This window comes from Eschrichtius robustus, chromosome 12 (assembly GCF_028021215.1).
Source record: "Eschrichtius robustus isolate mEscRob2 chromosome 12, mEscRob2.pri, whole genome shotgun sequence".
NCBI lineage: Eukaryota > Metazoa > Chordata > Mammalia > Artiodactyla > Eschrichtiidae > Eschrichtius > Eschrichtius robustus.
The window spans coordinates 39,866,150-39,889,309 of NC_090835.1; the positions used below are offsets into that span (position 1 = coordinate 39,866,150).

The window sequence follows — 23,160 nt, forward strand, 5'->3', positions numbered from 1 at the left end:
CTCCTGACCCTTCTTATGCCCCAAAGTGGGAATTGGGGTCGGAAGTTGGGGGGAAAGTTCGGGGAGGGCAGGGTCAGGCAGGGGGAGTGTGGAGCAGGAGGGAGAGCTGCGGGGCTAGGCCCAGGGTGAGGGCGTCCCAGGTCCAAGTTCCTCCCCAGCCACGCGCAGCCCTCGGCACCTGTGTCCTCGGCTGTAAAATGGTTGGAATCAGAGCTGCTTCTCAGGAATGACCTGTTCTCAGGGACCCCTGATAAGGTGCAGAGCAGGCCTGGCGCTACTGGGCAGCCCCTGGAGGGTGTGGTGTGAACACCTGAGCAACCAGCCGAGGAAGCACAGGGTATTCACAGGTGTTGCCAGTCTGCATTGAGAAGTAAGAATATGGGAATTCCCTGGCAGTCTAGTGGTTAGGACTCAATGCTTTCACTGTCAAGGGTGAGGGTTCGATCGATCCCTGGTTGGGGAACTAAGATCCCATAAGCAGCATGGTGCAGCCAAAAGAAAAGAAAAGAAAGGAAAGAATGTGCATGATTGATTTACCTGGGAAAAATGCTTATTTGTATAATTAGATCACCTGGGCTTTGCAGGTCACCGTCAGCCAAGAACCACATGTTGATTTCTGTCATAAAACACCAACATCTGGGCATGTGGCCCAGTGGGCAGCAATGGGCCTTCAGGCCAGCTGATACTGAGTGACTGGGGGCCAGGGTGGGGGGGATCGAACCTTTCTGGGCCTCAGTATCCTCATCAGGAGAGCAGAAATGGTAATAGTACCCACTTCACGGGTTCCTCAATGAGTATTAAATGAGTAAATGCCACAAACAGCTTGCAACAGTGCTGGGCTCACGTCACCTGCCAAAACAAGTGAGCCTGCCGTTCGCAGGTCCCGACCAGGCCCTGGGCTCTGTGCTGGACCAGTGGACAGAGGCTGCCCTGCCCTGCAAGTCACAGAGGCACCCTTTGCCTGGCTGTTTCTATCCTGGCCTGTGTTAGTGCCCTGCTCTGTGTTCACAAATCATCTGTCCTTTCCCCACCCCCAAAACCCTGCCCAGGAAGTCAGGGCCCTTTGTCACACTGCCTCCAGGCACCAGGAACAGCGCTGGGCACAAGGAAGTGCTTGGTAAATACTGGTTAAGTGAACCTATGTACTGGAGTGGAAGGTAAACCTCAAACATGAACTTGCAGATACAGGCAGACCTTGTTTTATTGCACTTCGCCGATACTGTGTTTTTTACAAATTGAAAGTTTATGGCAACCCTGAGTCAATCAAGTCTTTTGGTGCCATTTTTCCAGCATCATTTGCTCACCGCATGTCGCTGTCACATTGTGGTAATTCTCGAGGTATTTCAAACTTTTTCATTATTATTATATTTGTTAGGAGGATCTGTGATCAGTGATCTTTGATGTTACTACTGTGACTCGCTGAAGGCTCAGATGATGGTTAGCAATTTTTAGCAATAAAGTGTTTTTTTAAATTAAGGTATGTACTTTTTTTTAGACATAATGCTATTGCATGCTTAATAGACTACAGTGTAGTGTAAACATAACTTTTATATGCACCGGGAAACTGAAAAATTTGTGCAACTCGCTTTATTGTGGTGGTCTAGAACCGAAGCACAGTATCTCCAAGGTATACCTGTACTGAAATGCTTTGAAGAAAATGAAACAGGGTCAGGAATTCCCTGGCAGTCCAGTGGTTAAGACTCTGTGCTTCCATTGCAGGGTGCACGGGTTCAATCCCTGGTTGGGGAACTAAGATCCCACATGCCACAATGCAGCCAAATAAATAAATAAAACAGGGTCACGTGAAAGAGAAGGGACTGTGTTACCCAGGATGGTCATGGGAGGGAGACTCAGGGAGCAGGTGACACTTGAGCTGAAATCCAGCCGTGAGAGTTCTCTTTCTAGGACAGTGCTCCTAGTGTAGGGAACAGCAGGTGTGTTCAAGGAACACCAGGGAGGCCTACAGGAGGCAGGAGGGGAGACCAGAGCACTGAGCACCTCATAGGCCAGGGTGAGCCTTCAGGCTTTATTCAGAGAGTGCGCGCCCACATTTCTGAGTGCTCACTCTGCTGCGACGTGGACCATGGGGCTGAGTCTGGGCATAGGGGAGCAGGGAGCAGCTCTGTGTGCTTAGCTTGGTTGGCCTGTGGTTGGTGCTGCCACTGGTGGAGAGCAGCATTAGGAGCTGTGGGTGTTAGAATTTTAGGGTTTGTATGTTAGGTGAGGAGGAAGGAGAGGGGGAAGGAGGCATTCTCTCATTCCTGGGCCCCCAAGCCTGCCCTCCTGCCCGGCCCTGGAATCCCACCCCCCGCCCCATATTTTCTGGCCAGGCCGCCCCTCCTGAAAGCCGTGGGCCCAGCTGGAACTTACTGCCTCACCTGCCCCTGGGGGAGGAGTGTTTGTCCGTTGCCAGGCGCCCAGGTTCCGGCCCCTAGTACTTGCAGCAGCCATGCTGCACGCACAGTCCTTCCTGCCATGGCTGCTTCTGCTAGCGATGCCTGTCCGCACCCACACCTGGTCACGGCCCCTGTGGTACCAGGTGGGGCTGGACTTACAGCCCTGGGGGTGCCAGCCAAACAGCCTGGAGGGTTGCAAGGGCAGCCTGGGCTGTCCTGGCCATTGGATGGGCCTGGGGGTGAACTGCATCTACCCAGTGGCTGGGGTCACCGTCGCCACTACCATGATGCTGATGCTCAGCCGTGCGGTGATGCAACGGCGGCGCTCACAGGCCACTAAGAGTGAGGTGAGCGTGGCACTGCTCTGTCCCCACAGCCTCCTACCTCTGTTCCTACCCAATGAGCTCATAATTCTCTACCCATCCTCCCACTCATGTCTTGTGGGCCTCCTGCTGCCCCTCCCCCTGCCCCTCCCCCATCACTCACACCCCAGGGTCCCTATATCTGTCCACACCCAACAGTCCCTGGCCATTTCCCATGGGTAGTACCCTGCCCCATCCTCCCTCTTTATTATCCCTATTCCTCATCCAGCCTCCATGGGCCCCATGACCATACTAGGCCACAACAGACCCTCCGCGATCCTCCATCACCCTAAGTCCCGCTTCCCACCACACCTCTGTCCCGTTCTTCTGTTCTCACTCCTGCCTCTTGGTCCTATCCTCAGCATCCGCAGGTGACGGCTAACCCCTGTGCACCCTGGAAACGACGGGCCCCGATCTCAGACCGTGCCCTACTCCTTGGGGTCCTGCACATGCTGGATGCCCTCCTGGTCCATATTGAGGGCCATCTGCAGCGTCTAGCCACCCAGCAGCGAACCCAAATAAAGGGGACTCCTGCCCAGAGCGGGTGACCCAACATACTGCTCTCTTTGCCTGGTGGCCTGTTGGGGCGGGGATGGCCTGAGGCTCTGGGCCAGGCTCAGGCCTGTGTGTCTTACTCTCTCCAGGCCTGTCTGGACCCTGTGCCCCTTTTCTACTTTTAGAGCCAGCACACCCATCGAGGCCTCGGTGCCCATTGATGGCTGGGCAGGTGGGCCCCAGGCTGGCTCACACTGCTCCATTGCCCACACCAACTGACTCCTCCTCTCTAGGGATCCCACTCATAAATACAACTGCTCTTCTGGGGCTCCTCAGGGGTCCCCAGTGTGTTGGGAGAAGACTTGGCCATCAGGGCAGGTGTGGGTGGTCCAGAGAGGGCAGCCCAGAGGTGACCACCTGGCTGAGTCAGCTAGGGCTCCTGGTTGAGACTGCGGGGCCTGAGCTGGGGCTGGGGGTAGAGGGAGGGCCCTGGCTGCCTTCATCTTTGTGACATCTCAAACATGCTCTGGCACCTAAGTGGCCCTTGCTCTGAAGCTCCTGGAAGTGGGATGAGGGCTGAACCTCCCCAAAGGGGCCCTCACCTGCTTCCTCCCTTCCTTCTACCATAGGCATCAGGATCTGCTGATGAACAGAACAGGCTCCTCGCTCACCCACTCACAAATAGGGGAGGGTAGAGGTGGTGATGAAGCAGACTCAAAAACTCAATTCCTCTGCAGAGAGTTGTGCTGAGCCAGTTGGAGTAGGGCTGGTGTGGGCTGACTGCTGGGACCTGAAGGGTGAGTGGGGTGATGAGAGGACGGGGAGAGTGCTCCAGTCAGAAGGATAAGCACATACAAGGGCCAGGTGGGGAAAGAGACCTTGACCTGTTCCACGAACTATAAGATGGTCAGGATTTCAGGGGAAAGAAGGAATTCTGGAGCACAGGAGAGGGCAGTCTGGGAAGGGACAGGAGTTGGTGTCTCCTAGGGAGGCTGTGGTAGGCAGGATAATGGCCCTCAAGATGTCCTCGGAGTCTGTGAATATTTTACAGTACATGGCAAAGAGGATTTTGCAGATGGAATTAAGTTAAAGACATTAAAATGGGAAGATTATTCTGGATTATTTTGGTGGGCCAAGTGTAATTGCATGAGCTCTTAAAAGTGGAAGAGGAGGGCAGGAGAGTTGGTTGGATTCAAAGTGTGAGAGGTACTAATCCTCTGCTGCTGGCTTTGAAGGTGGTGGAAGAGATCTTCCACCACCCAAAGGTCCAAGGAATTCAGATGGCCTCTAGAAGCTGGGAATGACCCTTGGGTGATAGCCAGCAAGAAAACAGAAACCTCAGTCCTTCAACCACTATGATCTAACTTCTGCCAATAACCTGAATGACCAAGGACACATTCTCCCCTAGAGTGTCCAGAAAGGAACACAGCACTGCTAATGCCTTGATTTTAGCCCAATGACATCCATGTTGGATTTTGGGCCTACAGAACTGTGAGATCATAAATTTGTTTTGTTCTAAGCCATTAAGTCTGTGGTGATTTGTTATGGCAGCAATAGAAAACTACTAAATATTGGTATCAAGAGTGAGAGGTACTGCTGTAACAAATCCTAAAAATGTGGAAATGACTTTGGAATTGGGCAGTGAGCAAAGGCTGGAAGAATGTCAGGGAGCATAATAGAAAAAGCCAAAACTACCTTCAAACAACTGTTAGCAGAAATTTGGACATTAAGAATGCTGCCATTGAGGGCTCAGAAGAAAATTAGGAACATGTTATTGGAAACCAGGAGTAAAAGGAATCTTTGTTAAATAGTTGTGGGAAGCTTAGTGAAATCATAACCCGTATTTGGATGGAAAGCAGAACTTGTAAATGATGAACTGTAATATTTAGCAGAAAAAATTTCCAAGTGAAGTGCTGAAGGTGCCACCTGATTTCTTCTTGCTGAAAGAAATTTAAAAGACCTAAATAAATAGAAAGACATTCCATGTTCTTTGATTGGAGGACTTAATACTGTTAAAATGGCAATACTACCCAAAGTGTTCTACAGATTCAGTGTAATCCCAGTGAAAATCCCAATGGTGTTTCATAAGAGAAATAGAAAAACCCATCCTAAAATTTATATGGAATCTCAAGGGACCCTGAATAGCCAAAACGATCTTGGAAAAGAAGAACAAAGTTGGAGGACTCAAACTTTCTGATTTCCAAAATGTACTACAAAGGTACTGTAATCAAAACAGTGTGGTGCTGGCATAAGAATAGACATATAGACCAATGAAATAGAATAGAAAGCCCAGAAATACACCTTCACATATATATTCGGTTGATTTTCAACAAGAGTGCAAAGACCATTTAATGGGGAAAAGATAGTCTTTTCAAAAAATGGTGCTGAGAAAACTGAATATCCACATGCAAAAGAATGAAGTTGGACCCTTACCTTACATCATATACAAAATTAAGTAAAAAGGATCAAAGATTTAAATTTAAAAGTTAAAACTATAAAACTTTTAGAAGAAAACATAGATGGAAATCTTCATAATCTTGGAGAAGGCAATGATTTCTTAAGTATGACATTGAAAGAACAGGTAACAAAAGAAAAAATAGATAAATTAGACTTCATCAAAATAAAAAATTTGTGCATCAAAGAACACTATTAAGAGAGTAAAAAGACAGCTCACAAAATGGGAGAAAATATTTGCAAATCATATATCTAAGGAGGGACTAATATCCAGAATACCTAAAGAATTCCTACAACTCAACAACAAAAAACAAATTCAAAAATGGGCAAAGGACTTGAATAGACATTGTCTAAAGAAGATATACAAATGGCCAATAACCACATGAAAAGATGCTTAACATCACTAGTCATTATGGAAATACAAATCAAAACCACGAGATATCATGTCACCCCCATTAGGATGGCTATTGGAGAATAACAAATATTGGTGAGAATGTAGAGAAATTAGAACACTTTTGCATTGCTGGCAGGAATGTAAAATGGTACAGCCACTACAGAAAACTGCTTGGTGGTTGCTCAAAAAGCTAAAAATATAATTACCATATGATCCAGCAATTCCCCTCCTAGGTAAATAACAAAATAATTGAAAGCAGCATCTCAAACAGATGCTTGTATGCCAGTGAGTGTTCATTGTAGCATTATTCACAATAGCCAAAAGGTAGAAACAGCCCATGTCCACCAACAGATAAATAGATAAACATCATGCTAAGTGAAATAAACCAATGATAAAAGGACAATGTTGAAAGATAAACTGAGGCATGTTTAAAAATTTTAAGAGTTTATTTGAGCAAAAATTGATTCAAATCAGGCACATCCAATCTAGCAGGTAGAAAAGAGCTCCAAGGTGCTGAACAAAAATGAAAGATTTTGATAGGCAAAAGGGAGTGGGAACAAGGATACTATAGCAGGCAAAAAAAGCAGGTTGGTTATTGCAAAGTTACTTTCCTTTAGGGGATGTCATAGTATAACAGGCAGATGACCTGATCAAATAGTGTTTATCAGGAGATTCCTGATTGACTGGCTTAAGATTCCATTTCTGGGAGAGCCCAACTAAAACTAAGACTTGGTTTGGTGGCCTGGGGCTTAGCATGAGCGACTCTATTTTGGGCCTGTTATCTTTTTAACAACAAAACTCTATGATCCCAGTTATATGAGGTACCTAGAACAGTCAAGTTCATAGAGACAGAAAGTAGAATAGAGGTTGTCAGAGATTTGAGGAAGGGGGAAATGGCGAGTTATTGCTTAATGGATATAGAATTTCTGTTTGGGATGAGGAAAAAGTTTTGAAAGCAGACTAGATAGTGATAATGGTTGCACAACTTTTTTTTTTTTTTTTTTTTGGCTGCACTATGCGGCTTGCGGGATCTTAGTTCCCTGGCCAGGGATCGAACCCGGGCCCCAGCAGTGAAAGTGCTGAGTCCTAACCACTGGACTGCCAGGGAATTCCCTGCACAACATTTTGAATGTAATTAATACCACCGAACTGTGTAATGTTAAGATGTAATAATGGTTAAGGTGCTAAATGTTATGTATATGTTAGCACAATTTAAAAACTAAAATTAAAATAAAAGAAAAAGAAAAAATCTAGAAGAATAAACTGAAGTGTATATCAAATATTGAGTGAGGAGAGTAAGGTGAGTGCCAGAGCCCTCTCAGGCAGCCCGCATGGACCTGTTTTTACAGTTTTGAGACTCTGGGGGGAATAAAGGGAGTCTCAGAGATGGATAGAGAAATGAGGCCTGGTCAAGAATTGTTAACAAAATTCAGTTTGCAAATTAGGGGGAAAAAGGGTATTTTGGTCTCACCTCACCCCATAGGCCAAGTAAATTCCAGAAGATCAATGAGTCATCAAAGACTCTTGCCAAATCATTGCAATGACCACTGCTTGTACTTGACCTTTTAGCAGCATTTCCTTTTTGACCAATCTCTTGAAACATATCCTTCCCTGGGCGTCTACCACATCACACTTCCTGGTTGTCTCATTGTCCTTCCCTTCTCACCCCAGGGTAGCAGTGCGGGGGGGGGGGGAAGGTGGGGGGTAGGTAACTGGATTAGAAATTATTGGATTTGCTAAAAGATTGGGTGTGGATTTTGAGAGAGAAGAGTCAAGGATGACTCCTAGATTTTTAGCCTGAGCAACTTGGTTAATGGAAGTGTCATTTACTGAGATGAAGACAATTATGGGGGGAACAGGTTTGGGAGGGAAAGTAAAGAGTTCAAGTTTAGCATTTTTTTTTTCCGGCTGCGCTGCATGGCATGCAGGATCTTAGTTCCCCAACCAGGGATCGAACCCGCGCCCCCTGCAGTGGAAGTGCGGAGTCCAAACCACTGGACCGCCAGGGAAGTCCCAGCTTTAGCATTTTTTTTTTTTTTAATACACTTCTTGGCTATTTTTGTTTTTTTAAAAATTATTTATTTATTTATTTATGGCTGTGTTGGGTCTTCGTTTCTGTACGAGGGCTTTCTCTAGTTGTGGCAAGTGGGGGCCACTCTTCATCGCGGTGCGTGGTCCTCTCACTATCGCGGCCTCTCTTGTTGTGGAGCACAGGTTCCAGACGCGCAGGCTCAGTAGTTGTGGCTCACGGGCCCAGTTGCTCCGTGGCATGTGGGATCCTCCCAGACCAGGGCTCGAACCCGTGTCCCCTGCACTGGCAGGCAGATTCTCAACCACTGCGCCACCAGGGAAGCCCTTTAGCATGTTTAACTGAGATGTACAGGGAGGTAGGACAAGAACAGGAGAGCATGGGAAACTAAAGGTGGAGAAGGGATGACTCTAAAGAGGAAAAAGTGGCCAATCACTTTAAACAAGACTGAGCACTGGCCATTAGATTTAGCAACATGGAGCTCATTGATTACCTTTACAGGTGTGGTTTTGGAGGAATTAATTGGGGGTGGGATTGGAGTGGGTTTGGGAAAGAGTGGGAGGAGAGGAATTGGAGGCAGTGAGCTCTTTGGGGGAGCTCTGCTAGAAGGAAGGTGCACAATACGCTGGTCACTGGAAGAGGTTGTGTCACAGGCAAGAGGAGTCTAAGGAGACATGACAACGAAATGGAATGTGGTATCCTGGATAGGATCCTAGAACGAAAAAGGATATTAGGTAAAAACTAAAACTAAGGGAATCTGAATAAACTATGGACTTTAGTTAATAATAATATGTCAATATTGGTTCATTAATTGTAACAAATGTATCACAATAAGGTAAGCTATTAATAGGAATAACTGTGCATGCCTGCATGTGGGCAGGGATATATGGGAAGTTCTGTATCATCTGCTCAATTATTCTGTAAATATAAAACGGTTCTAAAAACTAGTTTTTAAAAAACTAATTAGGAGATTCTATTTCACTTTATTTTTTCATGTCAAGATCATAACATAATTTTAGCTCACAAAATATTTATCAGTGCACACTTAAGCATCTTCTGTCTGATTTTTATAAAAGAAAGTTTTGAGTGATATTTTGAAGATCACAGAAAACCTCATATACCTGTAAAAGGAAGTACAGTTCAGAAATATGCTATTATTTCAAAAGCAACAAATATTTTTTGTAAAAAATTTATTTTTATTTTACTTTTTTATTTTTGGCTGAGACCCGCGGCTTGCAGGATCTTAGTTCCCCAATCAGGGATTGAAACCGGGCCACTGCAGTGAAAGCGCAGAGTCCTAACCACTGGACCGCCAAGGAATTCCCTAAAAATTTAAAATTATGTATTAAAATAATACAGAAGTGTAAAAATCGTAGCCTCTTTTCCCTTCCCCTGAATTCATTTTCTGTAAGTCACCTGAATGAGAGTTTAGAGTGAGTTCCTCTGGATTTTTTTCTATGTAGCCTATTAGAAAAAGCACTTCGTTTTGTTTTGTGTGTGTTTTGTTTTCCAAACAAGGAATCCTTTTCACAAATTAGTCTCTAAAACTGTTGTTTTTTCTTAGCAATATATTGCTAAATTCTTTCCATGTCAACCGTCTGAACTTTCTCCATTCCTTTAAAGAGAAAACCGTGACTTTCAGCAGCAGCCTCATAGTCCCAGATTCCACCCTGGTGGTTTAGCCCTGGGGTTGCGATTCGCAAACATGCTGTGGCTGCGCTCCCCGCCCGCCCGGCCGCTCTGAGCACTCAGTGGAGTCGAGGCGCCCACTGTTGGCGAGAAACATCGCGCACTCTGCCCCCCACGCCACCACCACGGGTGAAGAGGGAAGATGGACTGGATCCAGAACAGACCCGCGCAGGACGATGACTAGCCAGATGGATTAATGCGCACTGGTACCCAGGGACGCGAAGACAAGAACTAACGACCAGCAGAGAATGAATATCCGCGGCGTCCTCCGCCAGGGAGCAGCCGAGCGCCAAGTCTGCGGTACTGCGCCTGCGCCTCGCGCGCCGCTGCGTCCACTCTACGCATGCGTGGTGCGGCTCAGCGTCCACTGGCGCCAGAAGATGGCGGCTTCCGCGGTTTGCCGGGCGGCCAGCGCCGGGACGCGAGTGCTGGTGCGCAGCTGCCGCTCGGTGAGGTGTCAGCGAGAGCGCAGAGCTATGGAGAACGGGTCTTTGGAATGCAGACCGGGAGCGGGCTGTTAGCGGCGGCGGGTCGAGAATGGGGAGGTCGCGGGGTCAGGGCCGTGGGAAGGTCACGGCCGAGGGCACGCATGGGAGTCTCGCGGCTGGCCTGGGGGCGGGGACGGGGATCCCACTGTAGGCCTGAGAGCTAAGGAGCGATCCTCCAATCTAGTCCTCAGTCCTGGTCTTCCCTTTCCAGCAGCCGGCCCTGCTGAGGTCGCCTGTCTTGCGGGGCATCGCCACCTACGCCCAGGCCCTGCAGAGCGTGCCGGAGACGCAGGTCAGCCAGCTGGACAACGGGCTGCGAGTGGCCTCGGAGCAGTCGTCCCAGCCTACCTGCACGGTGAGTGGGTCCGCTGTCGGGATTGCACCTCCATATTGGGCATGGTCTCTTTTCCCAAGTCGTGGTGTGACCTTGGGCTCAAGTGTTCTGTGGTTTGGATTAGACTCCACTCAGCCACCTCAGGATTGATCCTCCTACCCCAATCCCTACCCTAGCCACGCCTTGACTTCTTGGGGGCAATCCTCACCGTAACCAACACTTACTTAGCGTGTGATGCTTGCCAATCAAGAGGCCAAGTCTTTTGTCAGCTTTTTCTTCAGCAGCCCATATGAGAGAAGTGATCCTTCAATGAGGAAAATAGGGTTCAGAGACATTAGGTGACTGCCAGCCTCACGGCCCCAAATCATAATCCCTTGCCTAGACTGGAAATGTATTGCAGAAGAAATCAACTAGAAAATTCCAGTTAAGTAGATAATTTTCCTCAAAATTCACTCAAAGATAGAAATCTTGGCCAGATAAACAGAGAAGATTCTCAAGAAGCGAACCGTCTCCTCCCCACCCCAAACTTCAAGTGGTTTTATTGGTAAATTCTTTCAGTTTTCCAGGAACAAATAATGTCCTGTGATATAAGTTGTTACTGAACACAGCAAAAGGTGATGGGCAATTTCCTTATTACATGGCACCTGTATAAGCCGAACCACAGCCTGTTGAAGCTTGGTAGAGAATGCTGTATTTCATGGACACTAAGATGCTCTAGATTGTAAGGAGCATCACTGTGCTCTAGTGGCAGGAAAAGAATGCTGCCAATTATAATCAAAGGATGCCATGGATTGTAAAACGTATCTCTCGAAGATGTTAGATGTGTAATAGATGTTCGTGTAAAGAATGTATGACACATAGTACGTATATCAACATCTCTTAGGAAAGTAGATGTGAACATTTTAAGTCAGCTGTGAAACAAATAGTAAATTAAAAGATTAGGTCTATGTCACCATGGGGGTGAGTAGTGTGGTTTGTGTTTCACAGCACACCAGGAGGCTATTAAGAAAATTTTAAGATTCTCTCGTTGGGTGCCAAGGAGACACTTTGCAGTGTTAGGTGTCCAGCTCTGTTTAAAACTTTTTTTTAAGTGTGAATGAAGGCTACTTATGATGATAAAATGTTCAGTGTTTAAGCCAATAGTCTCTTCTTTAATGGCGAAAGGACACAATCACCAGAACAAAGGCAGGGTATAATTTTTAGGAAGGAGAAAAGAAGTTGTTTTCAAATGATTAGTTGCTTGCCTAGAAGAAACAAAAAATCAACTGAAAAGTGAGGTTGAATTTAAGAATTTCTTGTGATGGGACAGGTGAACGTGCCTGGTTTGAAGCTTCCCTCCGAGTCTCGATAACCAGTCAGGAAATAGAGCAGGGAGGAGAGGTGATGCAGTGTGACTAGTCATTCAGCTGGTGCCCTGTACCTCTAAGCACAGGGGTCCTGCTGAGAAGCTCTTCCCCAGCGTGGGACTGTGAGCCCCTGTCTGGGGCTTGTGCTGGGTCATGCAGGGTGGGGTGTAAGGGGGGGCGAGGTGGTTTGTGTGTTACCTTTGTTGGTGGTTTCTTGTCCAGGTGGGGGTGTGGATTGATGCTGGCAGCCGTTATGAGACTGAGAAGAACAACGGGGCAGGCTACTTTGTGGAGCATCTGGCTTTCAAGGTGAGGCTCCTAAAGTCCTGCATCTGCCCTGGGCTTAGGGCTTCCTGCTGTCCCTCCTGAGGATGCAGGTCAGAAAAGTCAGCCTCCTCAATTACGGGTTTTAGCAGGGTAGTGGGGGAAAGAGATCTCTGGATGACTTTTCTGGGAGGAGTCATGTGGACTTGGCCTCTTCTGAGTGAGCGCCTATCTGGTGAACCCCTGCACAAGGCCCCCAGAGCCAGAAAAACCCCAGGGAGCCATAGGAGCCCTGCTCTTCACCAGAGGCCAGGCCTGTGTTGTGTGCATGCATGGATGTAGAATTGTGGATGTACACGTGCATTGTAACAAACCCACAGATTTAGTTTTTGTAAAATGCTGTGCATCTCTTGTTTGTAGAAGTGAGTAGGAGCTTTCTTGAGGATGGGAACAGCTCCTAAGCCACCTCGTGTTCGCATGGAGTAGAGACTGAGTTCTTAAATGAATGAAAAAAATGGAGAAGATACGGGATAGGTGGTGTTGTGGAGCAGGAATGGGCAGCTAGCCAGGTCCATCATCACAGTTGTGTGTGTCAGTCTCAACACATTGATACGTGTGTGTATCATTGGACAGCAGCACTGCCATACACGTGCACGCATACATACACACACACTGGACTAAGGTTGAGTCCTACAGAGGCCATAGCACACACACAGAGTCATATAAATGGTATGAGGGAGAGTGGGTAGTGGTAGCATCACCTGAGCACAGGTGTGAGCTTACCTGACCATGACTGTCAATAAGAGGAGAGGGAGTGCTGGTAAGGTCAGGCTGGTATGGGAGCTCTCAGTCAAATGCTATACCCCCTCTTGGTATGGGAGCTCTGGATTTCAGGTAACACTTGCTTTGGCCATGCCCTTCTTTCCTGGCCCCTGGATGTCTTCATTCTCTTGGTCCACGATGCTGTGATGTTGATTGGCTTAAGGCCTGCTAAGCACTTGGTGAGCACAGCCTCTGGGCCGTGTAACCCCAGAGTCTTTGCTGAGGGAGATACCTGTGGACCAGTGGTCCTGCTGGGACTTTAGCCTGTGAGGATGGGGGTCCTGGGCTCCCATGTGGCTCCTGATTTGTCCTGTTGGTGTGTGGTTCCAGGGAACAAAGAATCGGCCTGGCAGTGCCTTGGAGAAGGAGGTGGAGAGCGTGGGGGCCCATCTTAATGCCTACAGCACCCGGGAGCACACAGCTTACTACATCAAGGCACTGTCTAAGGACCTGCCAAAAGGTACGCTGGAGGATGGGGCCGGGACACCGGTAGGACTCCAGGAGTGCAGAGGACAGGCACTCAGGAGCCCCTGGCCTGGCTGAAGAATGGGGTTACCCTTAGAGTATGGCCTTGCAACAAAGCAACCAGTGGTGTCAGGCCTGGGGTTTTGTCCTGTTACTGGTCTCCAAACGTGTCCTTCTTGCATCCAGCTGTGGAGCTCCTGGCCGACATTGTGCAGAACTGCAGCCTAGAAGACTCCCAGGTTGAGAAGGAGCGTGATGTGATCCTGCAGGAGCTGCAGGAGAACGATGCATCTATGCGGGACGTGGTCTTTGACTACCTGCATGCCACGGCATTCCAGGGCACACCTCTAGCCCAGGCCGTGGAGGGGTCCAGTGAGAATGTCAGGTGAGCGTTGGCTGGTCTGGGGTGGAATTCGTCCCCTCGTTCTGGCATGGCCAGGCCATGTCCACATGAGTTTGTCTTTAGTTGATCTACTGTCTGTGCTGTTTATTTTCCTAATTCACATAAGTGGAGACATTTTCTATGTTGCCACATGGTCCCTGTGATTCTTTTTTAACACTTGTGTGGTTTTCACTTGAATTTCGGGCTTTGCTGTAGGGTACGTTTCCATGCATGTCCTGCCAGCCTGAGGGATGGTGCTCTGGGTATCCCTCCACATGGCTTCTTGTCCTCTGGTGGGATGAGCTCTGCTGCTGCCCCTCAAGAGCCCCCACTGTCAGTTCACACCCTCCTCAGAGGGGACTACAAGGCTGTCCTGAGGTGGGATGTGAGGGGGGCCCAATGAGGGCTGCCCTCTGGGCCCCAGAGTGGTGGGTGGCAGAAATGGGGCAAGGACCAATTGGTCTGTGGGGTCCTGCTCTCTAGAGAAGCCATGTCTCCTGGTCTGTCTCCTCAGCCCCGTTTTGTGTGACCCAGATCATTCTGGTTTGGGAGCGGTGTTGACCAGTTGGCTGTATGTCTTGCAGGAAGCTGTCTCGGGCAGACCTGACTGAGTACCTCAGTCGGCATTACAAGGCCTCTCGAATGGTTTTAGCAGCAGCTGGAGGTGAGCGATGGGCTCGTTGAAGCCCTGTGGTAATAGGGGGGTGGACTGTGGCCTTGGTTACCAGGGCCAAGTCTCCCGGTTCTGACCATAGGGATCTTCCACTCCTGGGGACACTGTTCCCACCCTGTCCTTGAGGGGAGTGACCGCTCTTCCATGCTCTTTGAGGTGGGGTCGGATTCTCCTCTGCTGCCACCACTGAAACTGGCCGCCCAGGGATGCTACACCCCTCTTTAGTACAGGCCTCAGTTGGGCTGTTGGCCCCTCCAAGCCTCAGGGTTTTCTCAACCCCACCTGGTCGTAGGAGACCCAGGTTGTAGGCTGGTGGGAGATTCAAGCCCTCAGGCTTGTTTCTCTTGGCCTTGTCAGTGGGCAAACCAGACATTGCATGACAGATGGGAAGTGCCTTGAAAGGAAGGCATAGAGTGGTAGGGAGACTTTAATGGGGGACTCAGAGTTAGAGGGTAGGGAGGTGCTTTTGAAGCATGTGTCGTTTGAACAGAGGCTTAAAGAGAGGTGGGACTTAATTCGGTCGGGAGCGGGAGGTCTGTGCGGAGGGGAAGAGCAGTGTCACGGGCTGGTGTGTGTTTTGAGGCTCGCTCTGCTGCCGTGTAGGGGCCAGAGCGGAAGTGGGCAGGCGCAGGGAGTGCTTGTGGCAGGTGCCTGGTGGGGGACGGTAGGAGCTGGGAGAGAAGTGCGGGGACTCAGGGTGGCTTTGTAGATAGACACCTGATGGAGGGGACGTGGCGGGGAGGGGACGGGAGCAGGCCCAGGGTGCTTTCCCAGCTTAGGTCGTGACAGCTGACTGGGCAAGAAAGATTGATAGGAAGAACATGATTGGTGGCCTTGGGGCCAGTGAACCTCGGGACCAAGAGCAGTCTGAGCTACTGACACATCAGACTTTGTTGAGTCCAACAGGATCTGAGCTCAGGGAAGGAAAGAATAAGAGGCAGAGGCACCTAGCAGGCTGTACCTGGGGGAGGCTGCTTACTACCACAGCGCCCACTGGTCAAGGCGCTATGGCAGCAAAGGCCTCCTCTTGCAGAGGTGAGGTCCAGCAGGGGTCCTGAGGCGTGAGTTTGTAACGTTACTGGTAAACGTCCCCAGCTCTCAGGGGACCCCGGAGCTAGTCACAGCCCTGCATAGCACCTCTTCGTGCCCTCTCACCTGCCAGCCCCCACAGGATCTGCTTGAGGAAGGGCCAGAGGGAGAAGGCAGGGCAGGTGGCCTTATGCCCAGGGAGCACCAGTCTTGTCCTTGGTGCTGGTGGGAATGTGTCACATGGGAATCCTTTTTTTTAAATAGATTTATTTATTTATTTTTGGCTGCGTTGGGTCTTCGTTGCTGCCCGCGGGCTTTCTCTAGTTGCAGCCAGCGGGGGCTGCTCTTCGTTGCGGTGCGCGGGCTTCTCATCGCGGTGGCCTCTCTTGTTGCGGAGCACGGGCTCTAGGTGCGCGGGCTTCAATAGTTGTGGTGCGTGGACTCAGTAGTTGTGGCTCATGGGCTCTAGAGCTCAGGCTGAGTAGTTGTGGCACACGGGCTTAGTTGCTCTGGGGCATGTGGGATCTTCCAGGTGCAGGGCTCGAACCCGTGTCCCCTGCATTGGCAGGCGGATTCTTAACCACTGCGCCACCAGGGAAGCCCAGGGGAACCCATTTTGAAGCTCAGCATGCTTCTGCTTCCCTGTGGCTGAGGTGATGGAAGCTGTTTGACCCTGAGGTGCCTGCCCCGCCCATGAGATAGAGTGTGTCTGTGAAGGGTCCTCTTCCCTCACCTTGTCCTGATGTCATGTCTTCCTTTTGGTGTTTCCCATCAAGGCAGGACATGGGGTCCTCTGCTTGTGTGTGATCTCCTCTACCCTGTGCCTTGGGCCCTGGCTGGCCAGTAACTCTGCTGTCTGTCTCGGCAGGGGTGGAGCACCGGCAGCTGCTAGACCTCGCCCAGAAGCACTTCTGCAGCCTCTCTGGGACATACGCTGAAGACGCTGTGCCCACTCTCACTCCCTGCCGCTTCACTGGCAGCGAGGTGGGCTGCTTGGTGGGCGGGGGTAGTGCCCTCAGCCGGGACCTCTTGGGGGCACCCTCGTGTGCATGGCTATCTTCATGACTCCGGAGATGCCTCGAGTTGGGCAGGTGTCCTGTGGCTGCTGCCTCACAGGCACACGTGTTCACACTTGGATGCACACTCTCCACCCACACTTGGCACCTTTGCTGGTCGCCTGGGAAGTCTGGCTGTCCCTCAGCTTTGCCATGTACTGTTTCAGATCCGCCACCGTGATGATGCCCTGCCTTTGGCCCATGTGGCCATTGCAGTGGAGGGGCCTGGCTGGGCCAACCCGGACAATGTGGCCCTCCAGGTGGCCAATGCCATCATTGGCCACTATGACTGCACTTACGGTGGTGGCACGGTGAGTCCCAGGGGTGGGCATGGGATGGGACCTTGTCTTCAGGGAAGAGAGGGAGCTGGGCTGTGGGCGCTTGTACTGTGGGGTTTGGGGTGTGGACCGCAGACAGGAGGGTGGGTGCTGACCACCCTCATCCCTGGTAGCACCTGTCCAGCCCACTGGCTGCAGTTGCTGCAACCAAGAAGCTGTGCCAGAGTTTCCAGACCTTCAACATCTGCTACGCAGAGACGGGGTTACTGGGCGCACACTTTGTCTGCGACCACATGAGCATCGACGACATGATGTTCTTCCTACAGGGCCAGTGGTGAGTGGCGGCCTAGTGCTGCCAGGGAGGTGGGGAGGGAATAGGGCCCTTTGAGCAGGACCGTGGGAGGCTCAGAGACAGCACCGTCTCTCAGGATGAATCCCACCCCACCCCTGCTCTAGGATGCGCCTTTGCACCAGTGCCACAGAGAGCGAGGTGGTCCGGGGCAAAAACATTCTCAGAAATGCTCTGGTGTCTCATCTGGATGGTGAGTCCTGCAGCCCTGTGGCAAGGGGTAGAGTGCATACTGGCAGTGACAGTCCCAGTGTGGCCACCGTTCCTAACCAAGGTTGGAAATGAAAACTTTGGAGGTCACACCATACCCCACCGCTACCCCTCTCAGAGGGGCCTGGGGTTTTAGGTACAGGTGTGGGTAGGCTAGATCAACAGCCCATGGATACAGTGACAGGTGGTTGTACAAGTGAGGGTTGTGGTCTAGGTCAGACCAGGGTCCAGGTCAGCCCAGAACGCTGGAGGTTCTGTGTGTACCATGAAGCACTTCGGCAGCATCTCTGGGACATATGCCGAGGACGCTGTGCCCACTCTCACTCCCTGCCGTTTCACTGGCAGCGAGGTGGGCTGCTTGGTGGGCGGGGGTAGTGCTCTCAGCCGGGGCCTCTTGGGGGCACCCTCGCATGCATGGCTTGGACCCACGTGGATTGGAGCATGTGGACCTGTAAACTTCCCCCAACCCGTGCAGGCACCACTCCTGTGTGTGAGGACATTGGACGTAGTCTTCTGACGTATGGCCGCCGCATCCCCCTGGCTGAGTGGGAAAGCCGGATTGCGGTAACGGGGGCCCCTGGGAGAGGTTCTGGAGTCTTGGCCTGGCAGACTCCCAGAGAGTGGAGAGTTGAGGCAGTGCAGACTGCTCCTATAGGCAACCCTGGTGTCCTAGGCAGCGTCACCTGCCTCGGTGGTGTAATTGGAGGGCAGGGCAGAGGCACTGATGGCTGTAGGGATGGGTGGGGCCCGTGGAGATCTACAGCAGGGAGAGCCCTGCTGCATTTCCCCTTTTGGTTGAGGGGCAGCTCCATGGTACGTGTGGAAGATCTTGGGCGGCTGGATAATGTTGACTGGCAGAGGTGGTCCCCAGGTGCCTGTCACTCAGTGTGCCCTCTGCTTCATCCTGCAGGAGGTGGATGCCAGTATCGTGCGTGAGGTCTGCTCCAAGTACTTCTATGACCAGTGTCCAGCAGTGGCTGGATTGGGTGAGTGGCCTAGAAAGTCTGCTCTTTGTCCTTCTCCTCAGGCCGTTGTCTTGGCCTCCCCTCTGCCTCTGCTCCCCCATCCCCCAGCTTTCCGGGGGAGCAGCACGTTGAGGCCCCTAAGAGGCTCTGCTCAATAGCCTGGCTGCCAGGGAGTTCCTGCTCAGAAAACCTGTCCTAGCAGCTCCCTGACTCCCTGCCAAGGTGCCTCCATCAGTACCCCACACCTGCCGGGTAACGGACACCTCCGTGTGTGGGGTGGAGCTCCAAAGGCCAGAGCATGAAGGGACAGGCTCAGCACCCCCTGGAGGAATGTTCTCTTCCCTCTTTCCACTCTAAGCCTGTCTTGTGCTGCTCTGGGCAGCTCTGGATGGGGTGCGGCGCAGGGCCAGGTGTCCCTGTACAGGCCAGGTACCTCACCCTGATGCCCCACCCTATCCCCACAGGCCCCATTGAACAGCTTCCAGATTATAACCGGATCCGTAGCGGCATGTTCTGGCTGCGCTTCTAGGCAGGAAGCCTGTGCAGGCAAGAGGGCGGAGCCGGGGTCTGTGGTCCCCCCAGCCACAAGCATACCACCTCAGTCCTTCAAACCTGTGCTGCAGATAACCACCAACCAATAAAGTCCTGTGTTGAGAACTGCCTCGTCCCTCTCTTGGCATTGGCATGGAGTCCACTGGGCATTGGATTGGGGAGCAGGGACTTCCTCCCGGTTCTGCATCTCCTAGATCCTTCTGCCTTCCCACATGCTGATGTGTCCTTAGCCAGGGGCAAGCGTGGGGCTGCAGCACAGAGGCCGGAAGCCTTTGATGCCTGCAGGGAGCTGAGGCCAGCTGTTTCCACTTAGCTGCATGGGCGATGCTCGTAGCCAGCCTGTCCCAAGAGTGAGGTGTGGGAGGCCATGGGAACTGCAGCCACAGACTTTGCCCTGGTAGAGGTCCCAGCCTGGGAACTCAGGGGGCTCAGGTGGGAAGCCCCTTGCTGTGGGTCCCGTGCGGTCACCGTCCGGCGGACTCTGGTCCCCCAGACGGACCAGGAGAGGCCAAGGAATGTCCCTGAGGAAGCCTCCTTCATATGTTTACTCTGGATTCTGGGAGGAGGATAGCCTGGGGCATAGTGTTCCCATTTGGTTTCTAACTGTTGCCTGGACAGGCAAGGCAAGAATCCTTTGCCTTGATTTGCCGCTGACTCAGGCTCCAAGAATATCCCTGAGCTCAGTGGGGCCTGAGCCCCCTCCCTAGACTCGGTCTGTCCCAGGCAAGTCCTGAGCTGCTGGCCCGGCAGTCCCCTCCCCACCTCCCTGAGGACCTGGTGGAGCTCTCAACTGTCTAGTCCCCCTGCCACCGTTGGGCTCTGGTCCCCAAGGCAGGTGGGCAGGTAGGCCCCTCTTCCTGTGCCCCCCAACCCTTCCACAGTCAGGTTCCCTGGGATCCCAGTGGGGGAATGGAAGTGTGGGGCCCAATTTTGCTGTGAGGGAGGTGCTGCTGGCACTTGTGGACAGGGCTCTGGGACATGGTTTCTTGAGAGATGACTATTCAGAAGTGCCCCAGCATCCCAGCCTTGCAGTGGCCAAAACAGCCCTCAGTTCGCTACCACCCCACCCCAGTGCTTTTCCCTTCAGCCCTGTTTGTTGCCACAAGTTGTCAATTAGGAAATAACTGTCAAGTGCTTTCTAGAACCCAAGGCTGGGGGACTCAGGTCATCCTACTTTGTGAACAGCTGGAGAGAAGCTGCTGGACAGTGTAGAACCCTGACAGGCCCTCCCCTGGATGGTTATAGACACAGCATATCCAGGCTGGGGAACAGCAGGTGCCAAGCGTGTTGTCCCAAGTTTGAGCTCCTGGAGGATGGGGCTTGATTTCTCTGCTAAGCCCAGGCCTGACTCTCAAAGGCTACAGGTATGCTGGACACAGAGTGCTCGAGCGGGTGGTCTGGTCCTAACGGACCTTGCATGCCTAGCCAGGGAATTTGATCTTTACTTTGGAGGCATGTTGGGGGAGGTGTGTTGGAAGTTAATGGGAAGAGAAGTGACTTGGTCAGCTGAGAGTTAGCCTGGGGACTCAGGGTGGGTTTCTGTGTGGTCCCGGTGAGCAGCGCTGTGGCAGAGCAGATACCACAGCAATAGTAAGAGCTGGAGTGGGCTTTGGGGGACACAAGCAGGACAGCATCCCCAGCAGGGCTGGGGTACCACAGGGGAGGGGCAGGTCGGAGGAGGATGACCTGCCCAGCTTTGGCCACGGTTCTGAGAAATTTGGAGGTGTTCAAGACAGTGGGATGTGTGGGGCTGGAATCCCCAAAAGAGGCCCCAGTTGGAGACATGGTGCCATCCAGCAGAGGTGGTGACCGAAGCCAGAGGAGGAAATGTCCAGGGGAGTGTGGGAGGGAGAAAGAAAACTCTAGGGCCCCAGTGTGTTTATGGAGGGAGCTGGTTTCTGGGGTTGGGCCCTAGGCTGTGCCTGCCAGGAGGCCGCACCCCTGCTCATGAGCCTCCCCCGAGCGCCAGAACTGTGCTCATCCTCAACCTTGCTTCTGCCTCCAACAGCCTCTCCTAGCATGCTTTGAGTGACCCCCCTCACAGCAGGCAGCCATTTCTTTTGGGGGACCCCTCATGGTTCTGATGAGGTTTGCCTGAACACCCTCTCAGCTGAGCCTCTGGTCTCCCCTAAAGGCTAGACCCAAATGTGTATGTATGTCTACGCTGTATGTGCCAGCTCTGCCCTGCTCTCACCCACCCTTGCTGTACAAGAAGAGGTGAGGGTCTTGCGGGCAGGGGCTGCCTCTGTAATGAGAGCACGACTGGTTCTCTGCAGCCCTCACCTGTAGGACAGATTTCAAAGGGTTGGGGGGTCCTGGGACATGGCTGAAGAGACCTTGACCTAGGGAAAAGGTTCTGGGCCCTATGGATCACAGTGCTGTACCTCATGATAATTTGGGGCTGTCCCTGTAGCTCAAGCCTTCTGGACAGTAGGAAAACAGGCAGTGTGGATGGTCCTCACTGCCCCCAGCTCTGGCCATACCAGAGACCTCAGGCCCTAGAGGAGGTCAAGGCAGACAAGTTCAACAGTAGTGCTGTCCCCTTCTGTCCCCCATTAGCCTGTGGAGCCCCAGGAGAGGCTGGGGGGCCAGGCACGTTGGAAGGGGCCCTATGGCAGTGGTGAGTGTACAAGTATTCTCCAGGCTTAAAAAAGTAACAGGGGACCTGCTCTTGGGAGTATCTCTCTGCCTCGGTATCAACCCCTATAATGAACACATATGTATATTACAAAGAGTGTCCCTGGCCTGCAGGTGTGTTGAGGGGACTGTCCATAATCACAGAAGCCAGCTGAGGGAGACGGGCGGGAACTCAGCCTGGTTAAGGGAAGAGGAGTGAGGAAAGGGTAGTTATGAAGGTGGACACCACAGGTGGACATTGAGGGCAGTGAGGAAGGGAGGGAGGAGCCCAGGGTGACCTCTGGGCCTGGCAGAGATGATGGGTGGAAGGGGGTCTTCAAGAAGAGTAAGTTGGGGACTTCCCTGGTGGTGCAGTGGTTAAGAATCCACCTGCTGATGCAGGGGACACGGGTTCGAACCCTGGTCCGGGAAGATCCCACATGCCACGGAGCAACTAAGCCCGTGTGCCACAACTACTGAGCCTGCGCTCTAGAGCCCGCGAGCCACAACTGCTGAGCCCGTGTGCCACAACTACTGAAGCCCGCGCACCTAGAGCCCGAGCTCTGCAACAAGAGAAGCCACCGCAATGCGAAGCCTACACACTGCAGCGAAGAGTAGCCCCCGCTCACCGCAACTAAAGAAAAGCCCGCGTGCAGCAACGAAGACCCAATGCAGAAGAAGAGTAGGTTGGAGGAGGGGACTCTGAGGGGCCAAAATGAGAATGTGTGGGTAGGGGGGCCTGGCTGGAGCAGGACAGGCGCACCAGTGGGGGCACAGGCGGGGGGGGGGGGGGGGTGGATTCCTGAGAGATGAGCTGTCACTGTGGGTGGTCCGCCCTCCACACGTGGATAACCCCTCCCTGCAGGCACAGCTGGATGGCATCTGCCTGGGGCTGGTTCAGGGCACAGTAGGGGGTCCAGGACACCGGAATGGACAAGTATGCATAAGTACAATACAGATTTTCTCCTCCTGGCTTCCCCTTCCAAAGTGGGGGTAGGCATTACTTGGATGCAGCCCAGTGGTGCCTTGCTTTCCCTGGCATGAGCCTAGAACCCCTCATTTGCTGGGGGCTGCTCTGCCCGTTGAGGGGATTGGTGTGGGACACAGGAGACCCAACAGACAGAGGGATGGCTGAATCACAGGAGAGGCCAGTGGAACTCATGGCCTGAGGGCTTGTCTGGGTAGCCCTGTCGTGGGTGGGGGTGGGGTGGGGGAAGGGGGGTGGTGAGTCATCTCCAGCTGCATCTTCTACCCCACCAACATCCTGCTGCGTCTTTCATCCCCAGGAACCTGTCTGAAGTCTGGTCTCCAGCAATCACTTCTAGTCTGTTTGACCTAAAGCAGCCAAGATCTCTGACCCTAGATGGGGTTGGAGAGGGATCCCTCAACATCTATCTGTAGAGAACCTCCTGGGGAAATCTCAGAAGCCACGGGAGGTGGGGGTCTTTACACTTAAGTGGAGTCAGATCATCTGTCCAGGGGAGGGGTGGCAGGGGCGGCGACTTCTGGGACG

General features: G+C 52.0%; 3 protein-coding genes across 6 annotated transcripts in view; all 3 read left to right on the top strand.

The window, feature by feature from the left end:
* LOC137773952 (cadherin EGF LAG seven-pass G-type receptor 3) overlaps positions 1 to 1,476 on the top strand; it is a 39,720-nt gene extending 38,244 nt beyond the window's left edge. The window contains exon 54 of the mRNA XM_068559068.1: positions 169 to 1,476. Within this exon, the coding sequence (XP_068415169.1) occupies positions 169 to 306 (138 nt within the window). The 3' untranslated portion in view covers positions 307 to 1,476. The remainder of the gene's footprint in view (positions 1 to 168) is intronic.
* Positions 1,477 to 2,449: 973 nt separating this feature from the next.
* On the top strand, positions 2,450 to 3,306 carry TMEM89 (transmembrane protein 89). Its single transcript, XM_068559515.1, has 2 exons — positions 2,450 to 2,743; positions 3,121 to 3,306. Exons 1-2 carry the CDS (start codon positions 2,450 to 2,452, stop codon positions 3,304 to 3,306), a joined length of 480 nt encoding a protein of 159 aa, XP_068415616.1.
* A 6,853-nt stretch (positions 3,307 to 10,159) lies between these two features.
* Positions 10,160 to 19,136, top strand: UQCRC1 (ubiquinol-cytochrome c reductase core protein 1). 4 transcript variants are annotated; one of them, XM_068558368.1, is made up of 13 exons: positions 10,160 to 10,268; positions 10,519 to 10,662; positions 12,210 to 12,296; positions 13,404 to 13,533; positions 13,725 to 13,923; positions 14,505 to 14,584; positions 16,491 to 16,606; positions 16,845 to 16,988; positions 17,129 to 17,289; positions 17,412 to 17,497; positions 17,990 to 18,078; positions 18,425 to 18,500; positions 18,944 to 19,136. In XM_068558368.1, the coding sequence occupies exons 1-13, from the start codon at positions 10,200 to 10,202 to the stop codon at positions 19,006 to 19,008; spliced, it is 1,446 nt and encodes a 481-aa protein (XP_068414469.1). In that variant the 5' UTR covers positions 10,160 to 10,199; the 3' UTR covers positions 19,009 to 19,136. The 4 variants fall into 4 exon arrangements, with proteins under 4 accessions (XP_068414469.1, XP_068414470.1, XP_068414471.1 ...); XM_068558369.1 differs by having other exon boundaries at positions 10,162 to 10,268; positions 10,522 to 10,662; XM_068558370.1 differs by having other exon boundaries at positions 10,185 to 10,250.
* Positions 19,137 to 23,160: the final 4,024 nt, after the last annotated feature.

Bases quoted from the DNA above. Each gene is read 5' to 3' on its own strand.
- TMEM89 (XM_068559515.1), top strand. From the start codon at position 2,450: ATGCTGCACGCACAGTCCTTCCTGCCATGGCTGCTTCTGCTAGCGATG. The intron at 2,744-3,120 runs GTGAGCGTGGCA...TCCTATCCTCAG, and splicing joins CACAGGCCACTAAGAGTGAG to CATCCGCAGGTGACGGCTAA.
- UQCRC1 (XM_068558368.1), top strand. From the start codon at position 10,200: ATGGCGGCTTCCGCGGTTTGCCGGGCGGCCAGCGCCGGGACGCGAGTG. The intron at 12,297-13,403 runs GTGAGGCTCCTA...GTGTGGTTCCAG, and splicing joins TGGAGCATCTGGCTTTCAAG to GGAACAAAGAATCGGCCTGG. The intron at 16,989-17,128 runs GTGAGTCCCAGG...CATCCCTGGTAG, and splicing joins GCACTTACGGTGGTGGCACG to CACCTGTCCAGCCCACTGGC.